Below are 19,876 nucleotides of genomic sequence, written 5' to 3'. Positions count from 1 at the left end.
GGGGAACGCCACTGGAAGTTGGATTGCAGATGGTTTTCTTTCTTTATTGTTAAAAAAAATATTAACAGCAATTAAAAACAACAACAACAAAAACAACAACATTAACAACACAAACATTCATAACCCATCACAGAGTCCTGTAATCTTTGGTCATTTATTCCAAACGGAGTCCTTCATCTCACGGGAAGTGGTCATTTCAGCCAAAAGGCCCCTTCGTGTTTTTCATGGGTGGGTACTGCTCCTCCATTGGCATGGCCCCAAAGCAGTCTGAGGGATTGCAGTGCCCAGCCTTCCCTGGCTGGCCTGCAGGGCCGGGGGGACCAGGGATGCCAGGAATGCCTTGCTGGCCCATTGGCCCTGTTGTACCCATCTTGCCATATCCAGGAGGCCCTTGAGGACCTAGGGAGGAAAGAGTCACAAAGGACATATCAGGAGACCCAGATAATAAGAAAAGAAGAAACAATGGTTGTGGTAAATGATACTTTACATTTGGTGTTTATTTGTCAAGTTACAACATATTTTCATGAAGACTGGATCTGATCCTCACACTGATCTAACAATGATGATCATACTGCTGGCTGGTTTTGTCGACAGCTTCTGTGTGTCACAGCATAGGGCTGCATACTTTTTATGCCTTCGTCATTGAATCTACACAATCGCCTGAGAAAAGAACTACTATCTAATTTTGAGGATGATCAAACAGGTTCACAGAGGTTGTGCATCAGGTAAGTAGTGAAGCTGGGCCTCAGAGCCAGGCCATCAGGCTCTAGCCATCCTCTTTAAGGTACATATAGTCACACATCAAGTGACCTCTTCAAGACTCCACAGCCAAGAAGATGCTAAGCGGAACTTGAACTCAGGTTAATGGCCCCAACCACATGCAGCTCTCTCCCACTACATCATGCCAGCCCAGCTGAGGACTAAGGGTGAATAATGCATCTCCCCCACCACTGCCCCCAAGCCCTAGCAGACTGCCTTGATTGCTGTAACAGAGTTGATTGGCCTATACTGTAGTTATTTGGAATTCTATGCAACTATGACGTCGAAGGAACATAAAGACAGGTAGTTGCTGCTGATCTGGAATCAGGGTCTCATACGTAGTTTTCCTACCTGGGGGGCCAGGGAGACCATTTTCTCCTGCAATGCCAACACCAATGTCCCCCTTTTCACCTTTGGTTCCAGGCAATCCTGAGACAAAAGAAAGAAAATAAGAAATCCTATCCCCAAGTAGAAAAATGACAGACACATACACACAGACACACACACACAAATGCCATATTCACAACCAACCTCACATAATGCTCAGGCCAGCCCCTAAGAGGTGCATATGCCCCGTGGGAGCAAGAAGGCACTACCTCTCATTCCTGGCAAGCCCTGCCGTCCTTCTCTGCCAATCTGACCAGGGAGCCCAGGTGATCCTGGAGCGCCTGGCCGGCCCGGAGCACCCTCCTTCCCTGGGGGCCCTGGCCGGCCTGGAGCCGCAGCCATCTCCACAGGGAACTGCATCCTGGAAGTGTAGTAAGCCATCCTATCTGTAAGAAAGGACCAGGACAGTTCACAAGGTGCCCCAGGGACTCAGAATGACTACAGATGCTGCAGTAGTCACCAGCACGAACAGTCTTTCTTCAGAAGGACATCTGGACAAGGGACACGGAGGCTGATCTCCTAAGAGCTGTCCCACACTCTGGCCTCCACCTGGCTTTCCCTGGAGAGCTTTTGGAAGCACAGGTCTTATTGTGGCATCTCTCTTCTTTAACATCCTTCATTGCCCTGCCACTGGCTTTGGAATACAGTCCAGACTGCACTGCTTGGCACACAAGGTCTCCTTCCCAAGCAGGATGCCCAGCCACTCTAGGACAGGGCCCACATTTCCCCAGGTCCCAGCACACCAACGCTGGATGAGCAAATAAGCAGGGGAAAAAAGAAAAGCTTAAAACAAATCCCAGCAGCAGCCATCTTCTAGCTGCTGCTTGGCCCTTTGCTTAGAGCTCACTCCATGCAGGCTCAGGTAAGATCAATTTTATTGTCAGCCTCCTTTACTCAGGAGGGCAGGAGGGAATCATTTTATCTCTGAACAGAGCAGGTGACAAGGAAGGGTTGATGGATGATTGAATGTATGCTTGTCACCTCCCCCGGCCTGTAAATGTGGGGTGGGAGGGGGAGGACACTGAAGTTTTAAGGCAAAGGAGGCTGGGCCTGGGTAGAGAAGTAGCTGGGAAGGGAATGAAGCGCCCACTGCCACCCAGCCGGCTGCCAATTACCATCAAACATTTTAATGATCTCTTGTCTGATGAACCTCTTGATTTCATCATAATTCACCATGTCTCCCTGAGGAAAGAGAAGAAAACCTGCCTCAATTATACTTCCAAGCTTGGTGCTTTCCCCTGGGCACAGACTTTATGGAAATAACGGATGGGGAGGAGGCCAGGGGTCCCAGGAGCCTCCTTCAAATTCTTGTTCCAAAGTCCTACCCACCTCCAAATGGTACAAACCATTTCATGCTGAAGAACAGTTTTTGGGGAGAGGATCCTGTAATCCCCACCTCCCCAGACAGCTAAGAGTCACCTATATGAGAGTCATGCTTTTTTCTGCAGAATGTCATCAGTAGCTTCTAAAATGACCCATATTACAGCCCACGTGCTCATGGCTTCCAGCCTCCTCTTACCATGGAGCCGGGCACACCAGGCAATCCGGGGCTTCCTGCAGGCCCTGGAGACCCAGGGTGGCCTCTCTCTCCTGCAGGACCTGGTGGCCCAACAGGCCCCATGGAGCCACTCTTTCCGGGCCCTCCTGGCATGCCAGATCTCCCCTTCTCTCCTGCCTGGCCCTTCTGTCCTGTAGGTCCTGGATCACCCTACAAAGACAAGAAGTCACAATCCAGCATCACCAAAGGCCGTCAAGTTCATGTCACGGTGTCTCAGTGGTCGACCCCTTCTTCTCTGTGGTCCACCAGGTCTCCAGCATCTCTCTCTGAACTGTGGCCCTTGTGCCATAGGCCACCCAGCCTCGCTGCCAGCAGAGCAGGACGCATAGGAGACAGGTTTCAGTGCCACTCCCTGTTAGAAATCTGGTGGTTCCCATATGCCCTAAGAATGAAGGCTCAATTCCTTGGCCAGGCGTGCAGGTCCATTCACGACATGGTCCTGGTCATCACCTCCTCAGCCTCATCTCCCTGCCTCCACCTCCAGCCAACCACTCTCACTGCCATAATTCGGATTCTCCCATGCTGTCTGAGTCCTCCCCACCCAGAAGGTCTGCCCCTCATCTCTATCCAGCAAACTCCTCCTCTTTGGTTGAAGTGCTCTTGTTTTTGTGTTTTGTAGTATTGGGGTTTGAACTCACGGCCTTTGTACTGAGATATATCCTAGCCCTTTTATTTTTTTATTTTGAGACATGGTCTTGCTAAGTTGTCCAGGCTGGGTTCAGACTAGCAAACTTCCTGCCTCAGCCTTCCAGAGTCCTGAGATTGCAGGAGTGGGCCACTATACCCAACTGTTCCTGTTCTTTATGCCGTCTCCCTCCCTCACCCCCAGGCAGAGTTGGGTGCTCCCTTCCTCAGAGATGCCACACCACTGTGTCCAGTCTTCTGTGAAACTTGCCCTACTTTAGTGTCAATATGATTGGACTGCAGGGAGACCACTGTTCAGGGACCCCTGTTTCCCCAAGGCCAGGACAGAGAGCCTGGAATGTGAGCAAAGATTTCCATTCTGTAAGCAGAGTTAAAAACCCTGGAATGGCCCAGGTGAGAGCTATTCAGAGGTTGCTCCAAACTCCCCCTTTTTCCCGCCTACTGGCCATCCCATGTCTCCTTGAGCTAATATCCTCTCTTGGAGCTGGGTGTGCTCCATTCATGAGTACCTCCTCTCCAACCCAGCCAGTTCTCAACTCACCTTTGGACCAGGAAATCCAGGCAGTCCCTGTTTTCCAGGGAGTCCCTAGAAGGAAGTAAAAGTCAGGAGTCAAATCTGGGCAGCATCTCTAAGGCTTTTGGGGAGGTAGGTACCGTGAAAAGACCACCTCCCTTAGCCCTAGGCCCCTGTACTGTACCCAACTGGGCTGAGTGAGAAAGAATGACAGCCTCCTTGCCAACAAAGGTGACAGCTGGAAGGGAGAATGACATCCCCTGAGGCATGGTCTTCTTTGATCATGTTGGCCGAGTCCCTCATCACAGATGAAAAGAAGTCAGAATAAGAGGCTAGTCTAGAATAGTGGAGGGTCTGGCAAGAGTTGGTGTCCAGGGAATGTTTGTTTGGAGTTTGTTCTCATTACTCTCTCTTTTTGGCCAGGTATAGAGTGGGGGGAAAAATGTATGAAACAAGTCTTGCTGCTATCCTTGTGCACTAGTCTCCAGTTCCTTTCCTTGGAGCGGTAAGAATGACCAGTTTCCTATACACAGTCTTCCTTCAGTATCCACAGGAGACAGGACTCCCCTGGAACCCCAAATCTGTGGGTGCTTAAGTCCCTTGTTTAAAATGGTATAGTATTTGCATATAAGCTATGCACATCCTCCTGTATACTTTAAGACATCACTAGATTGTATATATTGCCTAATACAATGTAAATGCTATATAAATAGTTATGTTACTGTATAGTTTAGGGAATGATGACAAGAAAAAAGTCTGTATATGTTCAATACAGATACAATTTTTTTCTGATTATTTTCAATTTAATGTTGGTTGCATTCACAGATATGGGAGCTATGGATATAGATCCTGCCAAGATCATCTGTGCACCCAGGAGTGCTTCCTGAATGAATACAGAGGGGCCAGGGCAAGGCAAGGACTAAGAGTTACCCCCAAGGGAAAAGGAGACCAAACTACAGTACCTCTTTGCCAGTGGCACCATCTGTACCAGGTTCACCCTGGGGATAAAGGGAAAGGGAGATATGATGAGCTATGTTCAGCTTGGCCTCACATACGTCACCCACCAAGCTGTCCAGCCCCCTGTTCTACCAGGACACCCTGATCCTACAGCCCTCACCCTCAGACAACCCATACTGCAACTCCCTGAGCCCATACTGACAGCTCTCCTGAGTTCTGCAAGGGAAAGACACTGGGCCTCTTTGCTTGGGATCCCGGCACCTTGCACAACTCTGGCCATGAGTATATGTTTGCTGAAGGAACACAGGAACCGTGAGCCCCTGTTCTCAGTAAGATTTGCTGGGATGTACTTGAGCCAGATTTCTCTACAGGACAGGAGAGGCTACCTTCCAGCCCAGCCCCCTTCTGGAGGGCTGCTGGGGAAGAGGACTCTGTGACTGCATGGCAAGTGGAAGATTCTTTTAGGGGCCCTGGAGGCTCCTGAGGCCCTTTCTCTTGATGGCCCACATCCTTGCTCTGAGCACAGCTCAAATGCCACCTCCCTGGTCAGGATAGGAAGAACCTGTCTGGGGCACTTAGCAGCTGTCAGAGCAAGTAGGAGTGGTGGCCGTAGGCCTTCATGGTACATGGGCTGAGTGACCACACTGATACCAACTGGAATCATTCAGCCCATCCCAAGCCACCAGCCCTAGGGCCACTGCTCCTCTCCCCAAAAGAGTCTGCTTGGTGGAAAGCATCCTGATGGAGCTAGACAAACCTGGGGCCCCTGCCTGGGCTTACCCCAGAGACTTTTCCTTCCTGAGGCCAGCAATCAGTTCCACCTGATGTGGTTCACCTGCCCAAACCTTTTTGAAAGAGGCAGTTTGGCAGACTGGCTAAGCAGCCAAGTTGTGGAACCAAGCAGGCTAGGGGTCTCTTCCACTTACTAGCTCTGAGCAACTCAGACTTGCTGAGCCTTGGTTTCCTCATCTAAATTGGGGACAATCCAATCTACTAAAAGGGGTTGAGGTACAAAGACAAAATGCACATCAAGCACCTACTTCATCATTCAACACGTGGTTAGTGGCCAAGACAACATTGCTATTAGTGCTAAACCTGGGCTGAGACCAAATTCTGGTTTCTAAGGAGCTCAGGAAGTTATAGCAATAACACCACATTGCTGGTTTCCTGACATTTTCAGACTTTGTGTGGTTACTGACAAGCTCTCTTGGGTCAGGGCAGGGCAGAACAGGGCCTGATTCTCCTCTGTTTGGAGTTTAGCAGAGGGATCTGCATAAGGTTTATAGTGCACTGGCAGAGGCAGTGACCTTGCATGCAACTGGCATGGCACTGGGTTGCAGGGTCTGCCTCTCTAATACCATTGATCCTCAGGTGCAGGCCCCATGCTGCCATCCTGCCCTACTAATTCCACTCTCTCCTTCCCTGGAGACCACAGTGCTGTGCCCAGTTGGCAAAGCTAGCTGACCCTTTCACCCAGGCTGTGCTGTAGGTGGTGGGATCTTACCGGGGGGCCAGGGTGTCCAGGTGGGCCGGGCTGGCCTGGAATACCTGCTGGGCCCCTTTCCCCAGAAGCTCCTCGGTCTCCTTTTAGGCCCTAGGGAATAGGAAGGCTGGTGAGGTGGGGGAAGAATTGGATTCCATGAAGCCAGACGTAGACACTCCATCATGTCCCAGGGACCGGGTGCCCCACCTCCCAGGCCCCACAGGAGGAGGGAACACTGCCTGAACTTGCAGCAGGGTCCTAGAAAGGCCTCCAACCCTCACTGGCATCCTTTGCCACATTCCAGAAGGAGAATCATTGGAGTCAGTGAGGTTGGCATCAGAGAAAGAAGGAGGTGGAGACCAGCTATTCTCCATCCCTCTGTCTTCCCCCAGAAGGAGCCCACTGCAGAGCAGGGCAACGCTCCTGGGAGGGACCAGGAGGGGGAAGTGTCACTCACCACTGCAGAGATCCCAGCTGGACCAGGCTGGCCTGGAGGCCCTGGAGGCCCCTACAGAGCAGAGAGTCAGTGGGGTGGAAACAGGCTCTAATAATAAGCCCCTGGGGAAAGAGGGCTGGCAGCTGGAGCAGGCCCAAAACTCCACCAACTGCCTTCTCTTCCCAAAACCCTTCCTTCCTTTCTGGTCTTGCACTTGAGCTTCTGCCAGAAAATTTGCGTCCACAGCAGAAGCCTGGGAGACCTGTGCTCACAGGACCCTCCGGACTAATGTCCACTGAATGGTGCACCTGGGGCTGTGTGAGGGAAGTGTGGGAGCCACAGGCAGAGGCCAAGCGCAGAGGGAAAAGGCCTGAGACAACCAACTACTGGCCCAGTGTCTTCTAAGACCCCTTCATTCCCTACAGATGACCAAGCCCACTTCCTGCTGCTCTGCAGAGGTGGGATACCAGGAACCAGGGTCTGTGTAGCAGTGGGGAGGGGCAGGGACTCAGCACCAGCCATAACATCCACTCAGAGAAGCTCTGTAGCTGGCACTCAGGTTCCATCCCGTCTCCTGGTGCCTCACCAACTCTGGTTCTGGGGTGCGGTGGTTCTCCAGCCCCCAGGAATGCTCCCTCCTGCCAGTGCCAGGACTGCCCTTTCTCTGCTGGCCCACATCCTTGCCCCGAGGCACAGCGCAAATGCTACCTCCCTGGACAGTGACACTGTCTCTGAACCTCAGGGCACTCAGTGCTCTCTCAGAGCACTTTCCTCCATACTCCCAGATGGAAAGTTCAAGAAGCCATGACCTCTGTTCTACTCATCTGAGACTCCTGGGTGGAAATGTACAGCTCTGGGATCATCACACAGCAGGGGACCTGGGCTGGACAGACAGGGGTGAGAGGAGGAATCCTGCACCCCCTCATCCTAGCCCCTAAGGAGTCTCCACTGCGACCACAATTTCAGGGTGTGCAATTCCTTTCATCTGTAATGTGAGGAGGGGCTGGGCTAGATCTGGGGTCCCCAGCACAGGGGCTCAGGACCCCTTGAAATGCATAAAAAGGGTGATGGGGATTTAAGAATTCCTTTTTTTGGTCATGAGCTATTTTTAACATTTCCAAAAGCCTCCTGAAAATTATACTGCCAGCCCTGATCAGGCTGCAATAAAATACCAGTGCATTTGCTTTCTCCAGAGCCCTATCAGCTTGGTGCCGTCACACTGATCAAAGGCACCAATTGGCAGTAGTCTGTGTTCCTGATGAGTAAAGTAGATGTGAAATTCATTATTGCTTAATAAATGTTCTCTCCAAGTTGCCCTATTGCAGTAAACACACCACCTACTTACCCAGTTGCCCAAGCCAAATGCAGGCACAGGCGTCATTCTTGATTCCTTTCTCTACCATGTACCTGCCTCTGCCCCAGTTCATTAGCAAGTCCTCCACCTCCAAGCACATTCCAATCGTCCCTGTGCCTGCCCTCCCCACCCTCCTGACCAGCCCTTTGAGGACCTCCAGCATCTCCTTGGCCCTTCTCTAAGCTCAGGTTTCCAGTCCCACTTGTGCCCTTGTGTCCTTTTCAAACTATACTCCAGCCATGCTGACCTTGGGGTTCTTCAAGCGCACAAGCTCCTCATGCCTTGGCTCCTGGCTCTATGTCAGGTGCCCTCCTGCCTCAGACTCTTGTCTCAGACTGCTCAATAGTTATCTTCTCCTTTTATGCGGGCCTCAGGGTGAATGTCACTTGTCCAGCCAAGGTTCCTCTAAAATCACCTCCTGATGCCCCCCCCATGACATCACATCACTGCCTGATGTTTCTGAGTTCATTTGTTTGCTGTGTAAAAGCTCCATGAGATCAGGGGACTTTGTCTCTCATGCTCACTGCTGTCACCCCAATGCTTGGAACAATGCCTGGTATGGAGCAGGTGCTCAATAATTATTTGTTGATTAACTGAATGCCCTTTGTCTGGCATGTGAACTTGCATGTGCCCAGAAAAGAAGAGAGTGGAAAGCTTGGGAAACACTGAACTGGGTGAGCTCAAAGCACTTCACCACTGAGCTTCATCCCCTTTTATTTTATTTGAGGCTGGGTCTCACTAAGTTGCCTGGGCTGGTTTCATGTATCTCTGCATGGTCAGAGCAGCTGCTGGGGCTGGTGCTTCCAGGCTATCACTGGCTTCCCCACCCAACTCCACTGCAAGAGAGTCCTAACTCTCTGAGATGCAGAGATGAAAATAGTTTACTCACAATATGGCCAGGGGAGCCTTGTCGTCCCTGGGGTCCCATGGCACCAGGCTCACCCTGTAGGAGCCAGAAAAAGGAAGAGGTGACACACAGACTGACATGCACTATGTGGCTGCTAAGTGGGAGAAGGCTGAGGAGAGTAGGCAGTTGCTTTGCTGGTGAGTGGAAAGAAGCAGCTGCTTCAGACTCAGCTGAGCCCACTGACTCCTAACGGCAGCTTGCACAGATCACTGGGCCTTACCTCTGCACCTGGCCGGCCACTGCTGCCAGGGGGACCTGGTTTGCCACAGTCACCCTATAAGAGAGAGGGGCAGCCTGAGCTTGGTAAAACCACCCTGAGTCAATCCTGTATCAGAGGGGCCCTGCCACCTGCTCTGGCTTTGGCCAGAGGCCCCTGGTGCCCTCCTGTTGGTAGATGTCAAAGCCCTGACCCAGGCTGCCAGGCCCCAGAACCCTTAGGTGGTTCAGATGCTGGGATATCTCAGCCAGAGGTCATGAGGCACCTCCACCCAGGCTGGGCTTCCATGTCTGCCTGGGGTCAGGCCTGAGGATACCAGAGAAAACACTCGTGGCAGAAGACACCCTTACCTTGGGTCCTGGGAGGCCAGGATGTCCTGTTTTCCCTTTGAAACCCTGGGAGAAAGAGCAGGAAGCTATCAGATCCCTCATCTCAGCCAGAGGGCCCCACCCCCTCCTTCCTCAGGTTAAACAAATGGAACCAATCCAAAGTCATAGCTTGGTGCAGGAGGCTCTGGAGGGTTTGAGCTGCCCATCCACCCAAGCAGAGATGGCAGCTGCTTAGCCTGGAGGCCTCAGAGCCCCCAGCTCCTTCCTGTGGCTTAGCTTACCCCTGTGGCTCAACTTACTGGGGGTCCCATGAGTCCAGGGGGGCCAGGAGAACCAGGGTCTCCCTGAGGAAAGAAAGAGGGCATTAGGACAGGAGTTTTATCCAGCCTGAATCCAACTCACTCATTCCACCCTTCCCTCCCCCAGCCCAGCCCCTCCCAACATCCCAGGATGGCAGGAATGTCACAGGGCAGAGGGAGGAATCTGAGCTCGGCCTGGCCTCTGACTGGCAGCAGACCCTGAGTGAATAACCACCCGATTTGGACCTTAGTTTTCCTTCTTTTGAGTACAGAAGGAGGGCGATCTTAATATTCAGTTTTGTTATGGCCTCATCCTTTCTGTTTCCCCAGCAAACCTTGACCTAAGGAACCAGGGCTTGCTCAAGACTTTGCATATCTGTAGCCTGATTCCCTCCCTCACTTTATTTAATTTTTTTTACGTACTGAGGATTTATTCCAGGGCCTCTTATATGCTAGGCAAGCACTTCACCATTGAGCTATAGCTTTTTTATTTTATTTGAGTCTGGGTCTCACTAAGTTGCCCCAGTTGGTTTCAAAGTCATGATTCTCCTGCTTCAGCCTCCTGAACGGCTGGGATTAGAGGTATGTACCACCACATCCAGCAGCCTGTGTAACAGTCTGGTTTCTTTAGTTGCCAGTTTCTTGATATAAATGCATCCTTGTCATTGTCCTACCTTTGGTGAGGCCCTGCTAACCTGGTTAAGGCCACTGGGACTGAGAAGCCAAGGGACTCTGGTACCAAAAGGGAGATGGGGTGCAGCAGGAGACAGCTCAAGGGGAGCATGGACATGAGGGGTCCTTTAATTCCCTTCATCAGGGCTCGCTTGACTCTGTTCTTTGGAGAAGGGGGGAGAGGAAGGAGGTTGCCCTCCTGGCTGCCATCTCACCCTCATGCCAGGCTTGCCATCCTTCCCGTCCAGGCCATCCAGCCCTGCAGGTCCCTGCAGCAGGAGAAAGGCGTCTCTCACGCCGTGCCAAGGCCCGGGAGGGAGCTCCCACTCAGCCCTCCACTGTCTTCGCCACTCACCCAACTCCCTTCTCCCCCCCCCCGCCACACGTGCACACACACAGCCAGCCTGGCCTGCCACACTCAGAGGGCACACACTCACCTGAATCCCAGGGGGTCCTGGTGACCCGGTGGGCCCAGGCAAGCCTGTTGGGCCTCGAATTCCTTCACTGCCCTGGAAATCAGCACCCCGAACAAAGTCGGTATAGCCTTGCCCCAGCCCTGGAGACAACCCTGGGCCAAGGGCTCTGGGGTCCCTTGGAAATCAGGACGTCTGGGTCCTAGTCCCAGTTCTGTCCTGGCCTAACTGATATATTGCACACACAGTCTGCCCAAGAGGATGCCTTCATCTGCAAAGTAACCCCTTTCCTCACTGCTCTGTGGGAAGGGACAGGACCATTCAGACCAGCGTCTTCTCAGGATTGACCCAGGAACTGGCCAGGCAGGTGCTCAGGAGCACATGGCTCCTAACAACGGGCCATGTGTGTGGGCTTTGAGGCCCCAAGGGGGAAAAAGTGGAGAGGCCCCTTACTTTCAGGAGCTCCCAGGCTAGCAAGAGCTACAGGCGCACCACCCAGGGCAATGCAACAGTCTATGTGCTCCTCGTGAAGAAGGGACCATGAGACTCAGAGGAGGGAGGGGCTCATAAGAGCCAGGGCTCAGGGAAAGACCCTGACAGATGTCTGGGATTGGACAGGCAGAGGAGACAGGCTGTCAGGGGGAACCTAGGAGCAGGATAAAGCTTTGGAAGTGGTCACATGCCTACACAGCCAGGGTTCCTGGGCCCATGTGCTAGACAGGGCAGGAGGCTGGAGGAGATGGAGCTTGATTGAGAAGGTTCCTGAGTGCCATGCAAAACTTCATCAAATAGACCAGTGGTTTCAAACTGTACTCCTCAGAGCCCTGAGCGCTCCTACGGGAACCTTGAAGCTGGGGGTATGAAGTGGGGATCCAGAAGGTGGAATTCCAGGACCCTCACACTTATCTTAGCCAGAGTGGGTCCACTTGTATCTGTTTTATGGATTGAGGTTTTACATAATCTTTTGTGTATGAAATGCTCAGGACTACAAAATAAAATGTGAAAACACCAGGGAACCATTGAAAGTTCAAAGCAGGAGACTGATAAGAACAGGCGTGTGAACTGGAATGTTTACTGGAGAAGGAGGGGGTGGCAAGAGGCTTAGTGGGAAGGGCTGCTGAATTCTCCTCAGCAGTGGGGAGAGGGTGGCTGCCCTGGATGGGTAGCTGTGGGTGTGGGAGAGGGGCCAGGACTCAGCTAAAGAAGAAAAAGTGCGGGAGGCACTGCAATGCTATCAGCCACCAGGAGGGGTCAGCACAGTTCCAGTCAAGACAGCTCTACTGAGTCCCAAAGGAGAACCGCTGGCAGTTTGGGATTCTCTGCAGTGATCAGTCTGGGCAGAGAAAGGGCTGCTGCCTAGGTCCTCCACAGGGAAGTAAGATGAAAAGGAAGCTGCCCAGAACCTCCAACCATGGCTGACAGGCACTGGCTCAGGAGGCAGTGAGGGCCTGGGAGGGAAGTCTCAGCTGGGCTGCTAACATGGTATTCGCCCTAGATCCCCCACCCCACCACAGCTTTTGGGTCCCTGGATGGGTCTTTCCTCACCTGCACAGTGAGAGGTTAATGTGTGGTTTCAGAGGAAAGGCTGCCCACGAGCCCCCACCCCCACCCCAAGCTCAGCAGTCCATCCTGGGTCCTCTTATACCACCACCTAGCACATCACTTGGGGAGGCCAGAGACTGGGCTGAGTCGGGTACGCAGCCCACAACCATGGAAGAGCTCCCTTTCCAAAGTTCATCAGCCAAACTCAGGGCAGCAGGTATGGGGCTCGCCAGGCTCCTGTCCCTCCCCCATCTTTGCCACCAGGTCATAAGCCACCCCTGCCCTCTCTGGGCCCTGGGGACAACTTGAACATGGCTGCCTGAGAGGGAGACCTGCTCCCTCTCTGGGTTGGTGTCCTTTTGGGGTTCCAGGTCTCAGCGTGCTTCCCTCCATCCGATGCTCATTGCTGCCCCCACCCAGAAGCTGGTCATCTGCCTCTACCACCCATCTGCCCTCCCCACCATCCACCTTTCTCCCCTCTCCCAGTAAATGGGAGCCTAGGCTGCTCAGAGGCCAGCAGGGACCCTGCCATGAGCCTGGTGCCATCCTGCAGTCACTGGCCAGCCTTGATACAGTCTGATTTACCAAAGGCTCCATGCTGGGGCTGGTACAGGGGGATATGAGCTGCATGGCTCAGATCCGTGACTTTGGGCAGCATGGGGTCCTGCTCACCTTCTCTGCCTGGGGACCAGGTGGGCCAGGTGCTCCAGTTTTGCCTGGGAATCCAGGAGGACCCTGTGTCAACAAAGGAGCAGGAAGGAATGAAAGTGGGTGGGGGTGGGAGGCACCTGTACTCTCTTCCTCCTATACTTGTGTGTTTCACTGTTAACTGTAGATTTTGACTTCCTAGAAACACCACCCAGGAGTATTAGGCCTGCCTGGCCAGCTGGGCCCACCCAGGAGGCCAGCTCTCCAGGTTGACTCCAGGAATCAGGCCTGGCCACCCAGGCTGCTCTTCCCCACCTCTTCTGGCCCCTCCCCCACCCATCCCCTCCCAGTGAGCCAACATGAGACTGAGTGGCCTTGTGTCCTCACTCACTCACCGGCGGGCCTGGAAAACCTGGCTGGCCTTGGAAGCCCTAGGGGAAAAAGCAAGGGACAGTATGCTGTACCACCTTCTCTCTGCCTGGCCACTCAGGTGGAAAGAGTAACAAGGCAAAACAGCCTAAGTCTGCAGCCCAAGCTACAGTTCCAGGATGGGAGGGAGAGGGGGATAGGGCTGGTGACCATTAGAGAGGAAGATCCGCCCCTCCCCTGCCTCTGCCCAGCCAGGGCCCAGCCATCACTCACCTGGTCACCCTTCTCACCGGATTTCCCTTGGGGTCCTCGCTCTCCTTGGGGACCCTGTCGCCACAAGAGAAGAATACAGCTGGAACCTAATCTTGCTGCCTTTAGGCCTCAGGGAAGAACCAAGGAACCCCATGTCCACATCTCCCTGTCCCCTCTCACTCACCACTGGACCTGGGGAGCCTGGGAGGCCTTCAGATCCTGGTGGGCCCTGAGAAGGAAAAGGAGCAGAGCAGAATCAATCACTCTGGCAGAGCTAAGAGGTGGGGTGGGATGGTGAGGACACTCAGCAGGAGGCCAGCTGAGCTGGCAAGACTCTTCTTGGTCCCTCCAGGCTTCCCCTCTCTCACCTGAACCATAGAACCAGCTTGCTACCTAGTCCTGCCACCTCCTGGCTTACCAGTCCAGCTGATAAGTGGCTGTCACCTTCTCTTCCTCGAGCACAGTTCTGATTATGTCAGTCTCTTGCTCAAAAACCTTCCCTCCTGCTTTCCCTCTGCCAGGTGAATGAGGTGCTGGCTTTTGAGGGGCTGTAATCTAGCACCAACTACCCTTTCTTGCTTCATTTCCCTCACTTCTTCTGTTGTGCCTCATTCAGTCGGACTGCTGTGCCCTGAACGTGCTGTATATGTTCCCACCCCTGGCCTTGGAACAGCTATCCACCCCCTTCCCAGAAAGCCCACATTCCCCACCCTTCTAGGTCTCCTGGAACCTCACAGCATCATTAGATGGCCTCATGCTGTGCCTGCCCTGCCCCACCTGTGGCCTCTCCCTGGGGAATTCCTCAGTACAGACTGAGTGCTCTCTCCTCCCTCCATTCAGCTCTCAGTTCAAATGCCACCTCCTCCGCCCTGCCCTGTCCTCCATCTCCACACTGCTCCAGCCCTCTCCCTTGCCCCGTGGGCCCCCTTGCTGTTATCTCTCATCATTTCTGTGTGACTGTTTGTGCATCACAGTTGCCTGCTCGACTCTTGGCAAGATCCTCCCAAGGGAGCTTGACACCCAGCAGGCCATGAGAAACCTTTGTTATTTGATAAAAGTGTGACAGAGCTTGCTGAATCCCATTGAGGCCTTGGGGAAATTCGTGACGAGGAAAGGTAAGACTCTGGTCCCTGTTAGGCTGATCCTACATCTGAGGTTTGTCACCAGCCAGACTTGGGCTCTGGCCAGGCTCCACTATTAGCTCACTAACTGCCTGTGCCTCTGGTCCTTATGTGATAGCAGCCCCCAGCTCCAGCACTCAGCTTGGGGGCTCTGGGAAGAGTGGGTGTGCTGGGGGTAGTGGCCCAGGCCCTGGCGCTCTCTAGGCTGGCCCTGGCCAGCCTGCCGTGGCAGTAGAAGGGAAAGCTCTGCCAGCTGACAAGGCCCTTCCCCAGCAGCCTGTCTGCGTGCTACCTGCTGGGATTCTCCTCACAGCCTCCGCCTCTGCAGCCACCAGCCTGCACTGAGATGCTGAGCAGCTGGAGCAACTCAGGGGCAGGGGCGGCAGGGGTCACAGTGGCTGTTAGAGGCAGCTCTGTTTGAAGCTTTTCCTCCTGCCCCCACGAGCTGAGAGCTGTGACTCTGACTCACTCACCGGCTCCCCCTTCTCTCCTGCTGGCCCGGCGTAGCCTCGCTCCCCCTTGATGCCCTGACAATTGCAGAGAGAGAGCAAAATTAGCCCTGTGGCCTCCCTGGCTGGTGCTAATGCAAGGGGTGGAGACTGCAGCTGGCACCGAGACTGGCACCCAGACTGGCACCCAGACGCCCAGGGCACCAGGGAAGACAGTCAGGGGAGGAGAGGCAGTGCCCTGGCCTCCCACCTGCCACTGGGACTCTCAGTGGAAATCAGGGACACATCCTACCCCACTGACTCTCTGACGGGGGTGGTGCCCCTCAGCCATCTCCACTCTCCCAACCCCCCTAAGGAGGCAGCCCCTGCCATATCTGGGGCGTGTGCCCTGGGAGTCCAGAGGGGCCCACAGTGGGGTGGGAGCTGCCAGGAAGAGAGGAGCCCAATCTTGTCCTGACCACCACCCCAAGCCTGCAGGACCCCCAGAGCCAGAGTCCCCTTACTCACAGGTAGTCCTGGAGGGCCCATGGCACCTGGGTAACCAGGCTGTCCTGGAGGACCCTGTGAAGAAAGGCAGACGTGATGGGTCAGACTCTCACTATTTATATTCCCTCCTCCCTGGACAAAAGGGTGGCCAAATCCAGAACATCCGTAGCTGCTGACTAGCAGGTGCCCACCCACCCCAGGACAGTTACCACGTTGGGCCATTCCCTCAAGGCCCAGGTTCCTCAGCGTGAGCACCAGCTGAGACTGGGCTGGGTGGCAAGACCCATGCTGTCCAAAGCCCTGGGAGCTGAGCCATAGGCTCAGAAGGCTGAGGAGGGTGGAGATGGGAGGGGTACACCAGATACGGCAGGCTGAGGGGTGGACAGGGGACAGGGCTATGTCCTCAGAGGAGTCGGGGAACATGAGATCAGGCTTCTTTGAAGCCGAAAGATATGAAGACTCCCAACCAAGGGTCTCAGGGTGGAGGGGCCGAGAGTTTCAAAACAAAACACCCACTCTCCATCTTCTACTCAGTGCCACCCCTCAGAGCCCAATCTCTCTCCTCGGGGCTCCCCATCCTTCTCCAGCCCCTACTGCCTCTTCTTACCGGTTCCCCTTTATCACCTGTCAGGCCCTGGAGGCCTCGATCTCCTTGAAGACCCTTGGAGAGAAAAACCATGAGAAACTGCAGAGGGCGAGCTGCACACAGCCCCCTGCCCCTTGCCCCTCCCATTCTAGGCAAGGGGTGGAGGCCACCAGTGGCCCTAGCAAGGTGACTGTATGAAGTGTCCTTTGGAAGGTGATTGTAAGGTGGAACCCCCCATGTGGGAGCCTTTCATGAGCATAACCCCCAAGACAGCTAGCTATAGAGGTATGCTTGACTGGGTGGCTCTTAGAGGATGCCTCTTCAGTGACTGTCACTAGTATGAAACCTGGTGGAAGTCTAGGGTACACCATTGGGGGGGTACAAATCAGATGTGCTCCTTCAGAGGGGTAACTGTTAGGAGGGGCGTCCCCAGACTGATGCTCCCCACCAAAGCGTATCACCAGATACCCAACACTTACCTGTCCAAGTCCCACCCAAGCCCCACATCACCTCCTTTTGTAGGGGAGGTGTAAGGGAGAGACACAGGAGGGCTCCCTCCAGAGCAATCCCTGTCACTCAGGACATGGAAGAGATTTCACTTGCAATCCAAGCTGGTGCCCCACCCCTCATTCCGCACCCTGGCCTTTGTGGATCTGTCCCACCATTAAGAACACCTCCTCTGCCCCCTTCTCCCTTTGCCCTCAAGAAACGACGTCCAAGCTTTTCATAACACAAGACAGATGGCTAGACGGACAGATGGCCCCTTCACCCAAGCAAGCAAAAACAGACAAGGCCCGGCCAGAGATGAGGACGTGGGGACAGATGGAATTGTGACAAGGAGGGGCCGTGCTCCATGAGCCTCCATGGCCAGGCCTGGGAGGAGAGGAGCCAGGCCCCCGGGAACGTGAGTCTGACACACAGGAGGTTAGCTTCCGTGACCCAGGCAGGAGCAACAGTGAGGGCAGGGTGACTTAAACACACCTATGACGATGACAAAGCAGAGCAATTAACGACACCTAGCAGAAGGAGCAGGCCAAGACACTGGGCACAGAGGGACAAGGCCCCAAAACACCAGAAACCCAACTAGCTGGTATCACGTGGCCAGCTTTGAAGCAAGCTGAGACTGGAGCCAAGGAAGAGGGAGGAAGGGCAGGGAGCTGAGGGTTCCTCCAGGATGAGGGGAAGGGCTGGCTTCAAACCCTGCGGTGCCTCTGGACAGCCCTGCTAAGCAGTAGGGCAGCAAACCGGGGGCAGCCTGCAATGTGAAGCCCTAATGCTCTGGCATCTCTGCCGGGCTCAGAGCCAGGTGCCTGGCAGGGCCCCAAGAACTACTTTCAGCAAATCTTCAATCCACACGGCAGGTGGTGAGAAGCAGGAGGCAGAAGTGAGAAGGATGGAATAAAGGGGCTCCAAGAGGTACCAGCTCAAAATAAGAAGGTAAAATAGTCCAGGACCAGGAGGATTTACAGGGAATGACGTGGGATTGTGATAGAGGTGAAAGGGAGAAGATGAGGTAAGGAAGGTGGGCGGAGAGGGAGAGGGGAGAAAGGGAAGAAGTCAGGAACTGGGAGGGTGTCCAGGCTGCTGGGACCTCAGGGAACCTGTGTTGTTAGCTACCGTGCCTGCAGAGGACAACCAACACAGAGGAGGGGTATGAGGGTACAGCAGGGGGGGACAAGCAAAAGCCACAGAGACCTTGCTGGCAGGGGGCGGGGGGCGGTCAGCAATGCTAGGTTCTTACAGGCAATCCAGGGGAGCCAACAGCACCAGGAAAACCTGGGGGGCCCTGGTGGGAGAAACAGGCAGGTCACATCTCACAAGCACAGTCATCCTGGGGTGGCCTGGGGGGCACAGTCTGGGATTGGGAGCCGCGAGTGGGGGAGGGGAGGTCTCGGGCGTTTTCTCAAGGCAGCTGAAAAAGTGGCTTGTGACCTCCGTGGTCCCAAACAAAACTGCTCCTCCCTTCGGCACCTGGGAGAATGGCTCCTCCATCAGCAGAGATGCAAACAGCCTCAGAGTCAACCCATCCTCTGTCCTCCGGAGTCTACTGAACACCTTTGCTGGAGTGGGAGCCCGTTCCTTTCGATATTGCCCATCCTCCTGGCAACCAGGGCTCTCCACACCCTCCAAGTGATGGCTTCTGGGCTCCAAGAGGGCTCCCACTGGACATTTTTCTCCAAAGAACACATGGCTAGTTCTTCCCGTCTTTCTAGTCCCTTTCTTTTCCTGCCTTATCAGCCCCACAGGGAACTCCAGGGTAGATGCCCCTGCTCTGGTCTTTGTAGTCTTGCCCCAGAGATGGTCCCACAGAGCAACAGAGGGCAGCTCCATCACAGTCCCTGGCCCCTTGTAGGGGCACGAAGAGATTTGGCCAGAGGGCCACATGCCTCCCTGGCTGCCTAGGCAACCTGGGCCCATGTGAAAAACAAACAGCAGTGAAGTGGAGGCAAAGGTGTGCCCCTGAGGGCCTGTGCTAAGCAGGGACACAGGCACACAGGCAGAGCGGGGCAGTTCCAGGGGACCTGGGGGTAGAAGACCATCGTCCCCAGAGACACTCTCATGGGGAAGGGAGGGCAGTGGATGTTCTCCCCTCCTGTCCTGCCCAGCTTCTTGGGGACAAAGCATCAAAATGGAGTGTGAGCAATAGAACCCCTGTGAAAGCTTCTCAAGCAAGCCAGGTCACCACTGGTACTTACAATAGGGCCTGGAGGACCCGGGGAGCCCCTCATGCCAGGTGGACCCTGCAAAGGAAGCCAAGGGAAATGGATGAAGAAGCTGGGGGCCCACAGAGCCCTGGTAACTGCATGGCCAAATGCAACCAAAGGCAGCTGTTGTCAAAGCAGGACCATTTAGTGGATGCTAAAATGGCCTTTCATTTGGTTCATTCAGTCATCCAACAAACATTTATTGAGCAGTTATTATGTACTGGGCACTGGTCCAGGGGCTGGAAACACAGCTATAAACAAAGCTATATAAATCCCTGCCTTGTAGTACCACTTACATCTGAGAGGCAAGGTGGACAGTAGCAAATAGAATAAGGCTGGCACTTAGTTGGTACCTAGTCGATACCTGTGGAATGTTCCTGAATGGAGTAAATACATAGCATGTTTATAGCTATGAGCATGACACAGGTTAGGGACCCAGGGGTTCTGGGATTGATGAGAGGGTTCTATTTTTGGAGACAGGGTCTCCAAGCAGGATTTGAACTTGTGATCCTTCTGTCTCAGCTTCCCAGAGTGCTGGGATTACAGGCATGCACCACCACACCTAGCTGAGGGTTACATTTTAGACAGGGTGTCCGGGAAGTTCCCACCAAGAAGGCGACGTGTGACCCTATCACAGTAGGCGTGCAGGAGTGGGCCCTGAGAAGAGGGTAGCAGGCAGAGGAAGCACCGAAGAGCCAGTGTGCCAGGGAACCGGGGAGGCCAGGCAATGAGGGGCTCTGAGCTCTATGAGGCCTTGGGGGCTCCTAGAAGATCTCTAGGACTTGGCA

At 54.2% G+C, this 19,876-nt stretch overlaps 1 protein-coding gene across 11 annotated transcripts in view; it reads right to left on the bottom strand.

Moving 5' to 3' along the window:
• Window positions 1-30: 30 nt before the first annotated feature.
• The window catches only part of Col16a1 (collagen type XVI alpha 1 chain), a 48,444-nt gene continuing 28,598 nt past the window's right edge, over window positions 31-19,876 (bottom strand). For 8 of the 11 annotated variants that reach the window (XM_087215409.1, XM_087215407.1, XM_087215412.1 and 5 more), the window contains 24 exons: window positions 19,080-19,124; window positions 18,125-18,169; window positions 16,405-16,458; window positions 15,819-15,872; window positions 15,336-15,389; window positions 13,926-13,970; window positions 13,763-13,816; window positions 13,516-13,551; window positions 13,145-13,207; window positions 10,955-11,026; window positions 10,733-10,786; window positions 9,846-9,890; window positions 9,568-9,612; window positions 9,221-9,274; window positions 8,983-9,036; window positions 6,761-6,811; window positions 6,325-6,414; window positions 4,826-4,861; window positions 3,891-3,935; window positions 2,666-2,854; window positions 2,262-2,328; window positions 1,356-1,532; window positions 1,111-1,188; window positions 31-399 (listed from right to left, as the gene is read on the bottom strand). In XM_087215409.1, the coding sequence (XP_087071535.1) occupies window positions 197-399; window positions 1,111-1,188; window positions 1,356-1,532; window positions 2,262-2,328; window positions 2,666-2,854; window positions 3,891-3,935; window positions 4,826-4,861; window positions 6,325-6,414; window positions 6,761-6,811; window positions 8,983-9,036; window positions 9,221-9,274; window positions 9,568-9,612; window positions 9,846-9,890; window positions 10,733-10,786; window positions 10,955-11,026; window positions 13,145-13,207; window positions 13,516-13,551; window positions 13,763-13,816; window positions 13,926-13,970; window positions 15,336-15,389; window positions 15,819-15,872; window positions 16,405-16,458; window positions 18,125-18,169; window positions 19,080-19,124 (1,710 nt within the window). In that variant the 3' untranslated portion in view covers window positions 31-196. Of the gene's footprint in view, window positions 400-1,110; window positions 1,189-1,355; window positions 1,533-2,261; window positions 2,329-2,665; window positions 2,855-3,890; window positions 3,936-4,825; window positions 4,862-6,324; window positions 6,415-6,760; window positions 6,812-8,982; window positions 9,037-9,220; window positions 9,275-9,567; window positions 9,613-9,845; window positions 9,891-10,732; window positions 10,787-10,954; window positions 11,027-13,144; window positions 13,208-13,515; window positions 13,552-13,762; window positions 13,817-13,925; window positions 13,971-15,335; window positions 15,390-15,818; window positions 15,873-16,404; window positions 16,459-18,124; window positions 18,170-19,079; window positions 19,125-19,876 lie in introns of those variants that run through there. The other 3 variants (XM_087215411.1, XM_087215416.1, XM_087215415.1) reach the window with 2 other exon arrangements.

Source organism: Heterocephalus glaber, unplaced genomic scaffold (genome assembly GCF_053883595.1).
Source record: "Heterocephalus glaber isolate CG9 unplaced genomic scaffold, H.glaber_assembly_v1.0 deba00001452, whole genome shotgun sequence".
NCBI lineage: Eukaryota > Metazoa > Chordata > Mammalia > Rodentia > Bathyergidae > Heterocephalus > Heterocephalus glaber.
The sequence above is the reverse complement of the archived record's forward strand: the minus strand, read 5'-3'. Positions and strand labels throughout refer to the sequence as shown.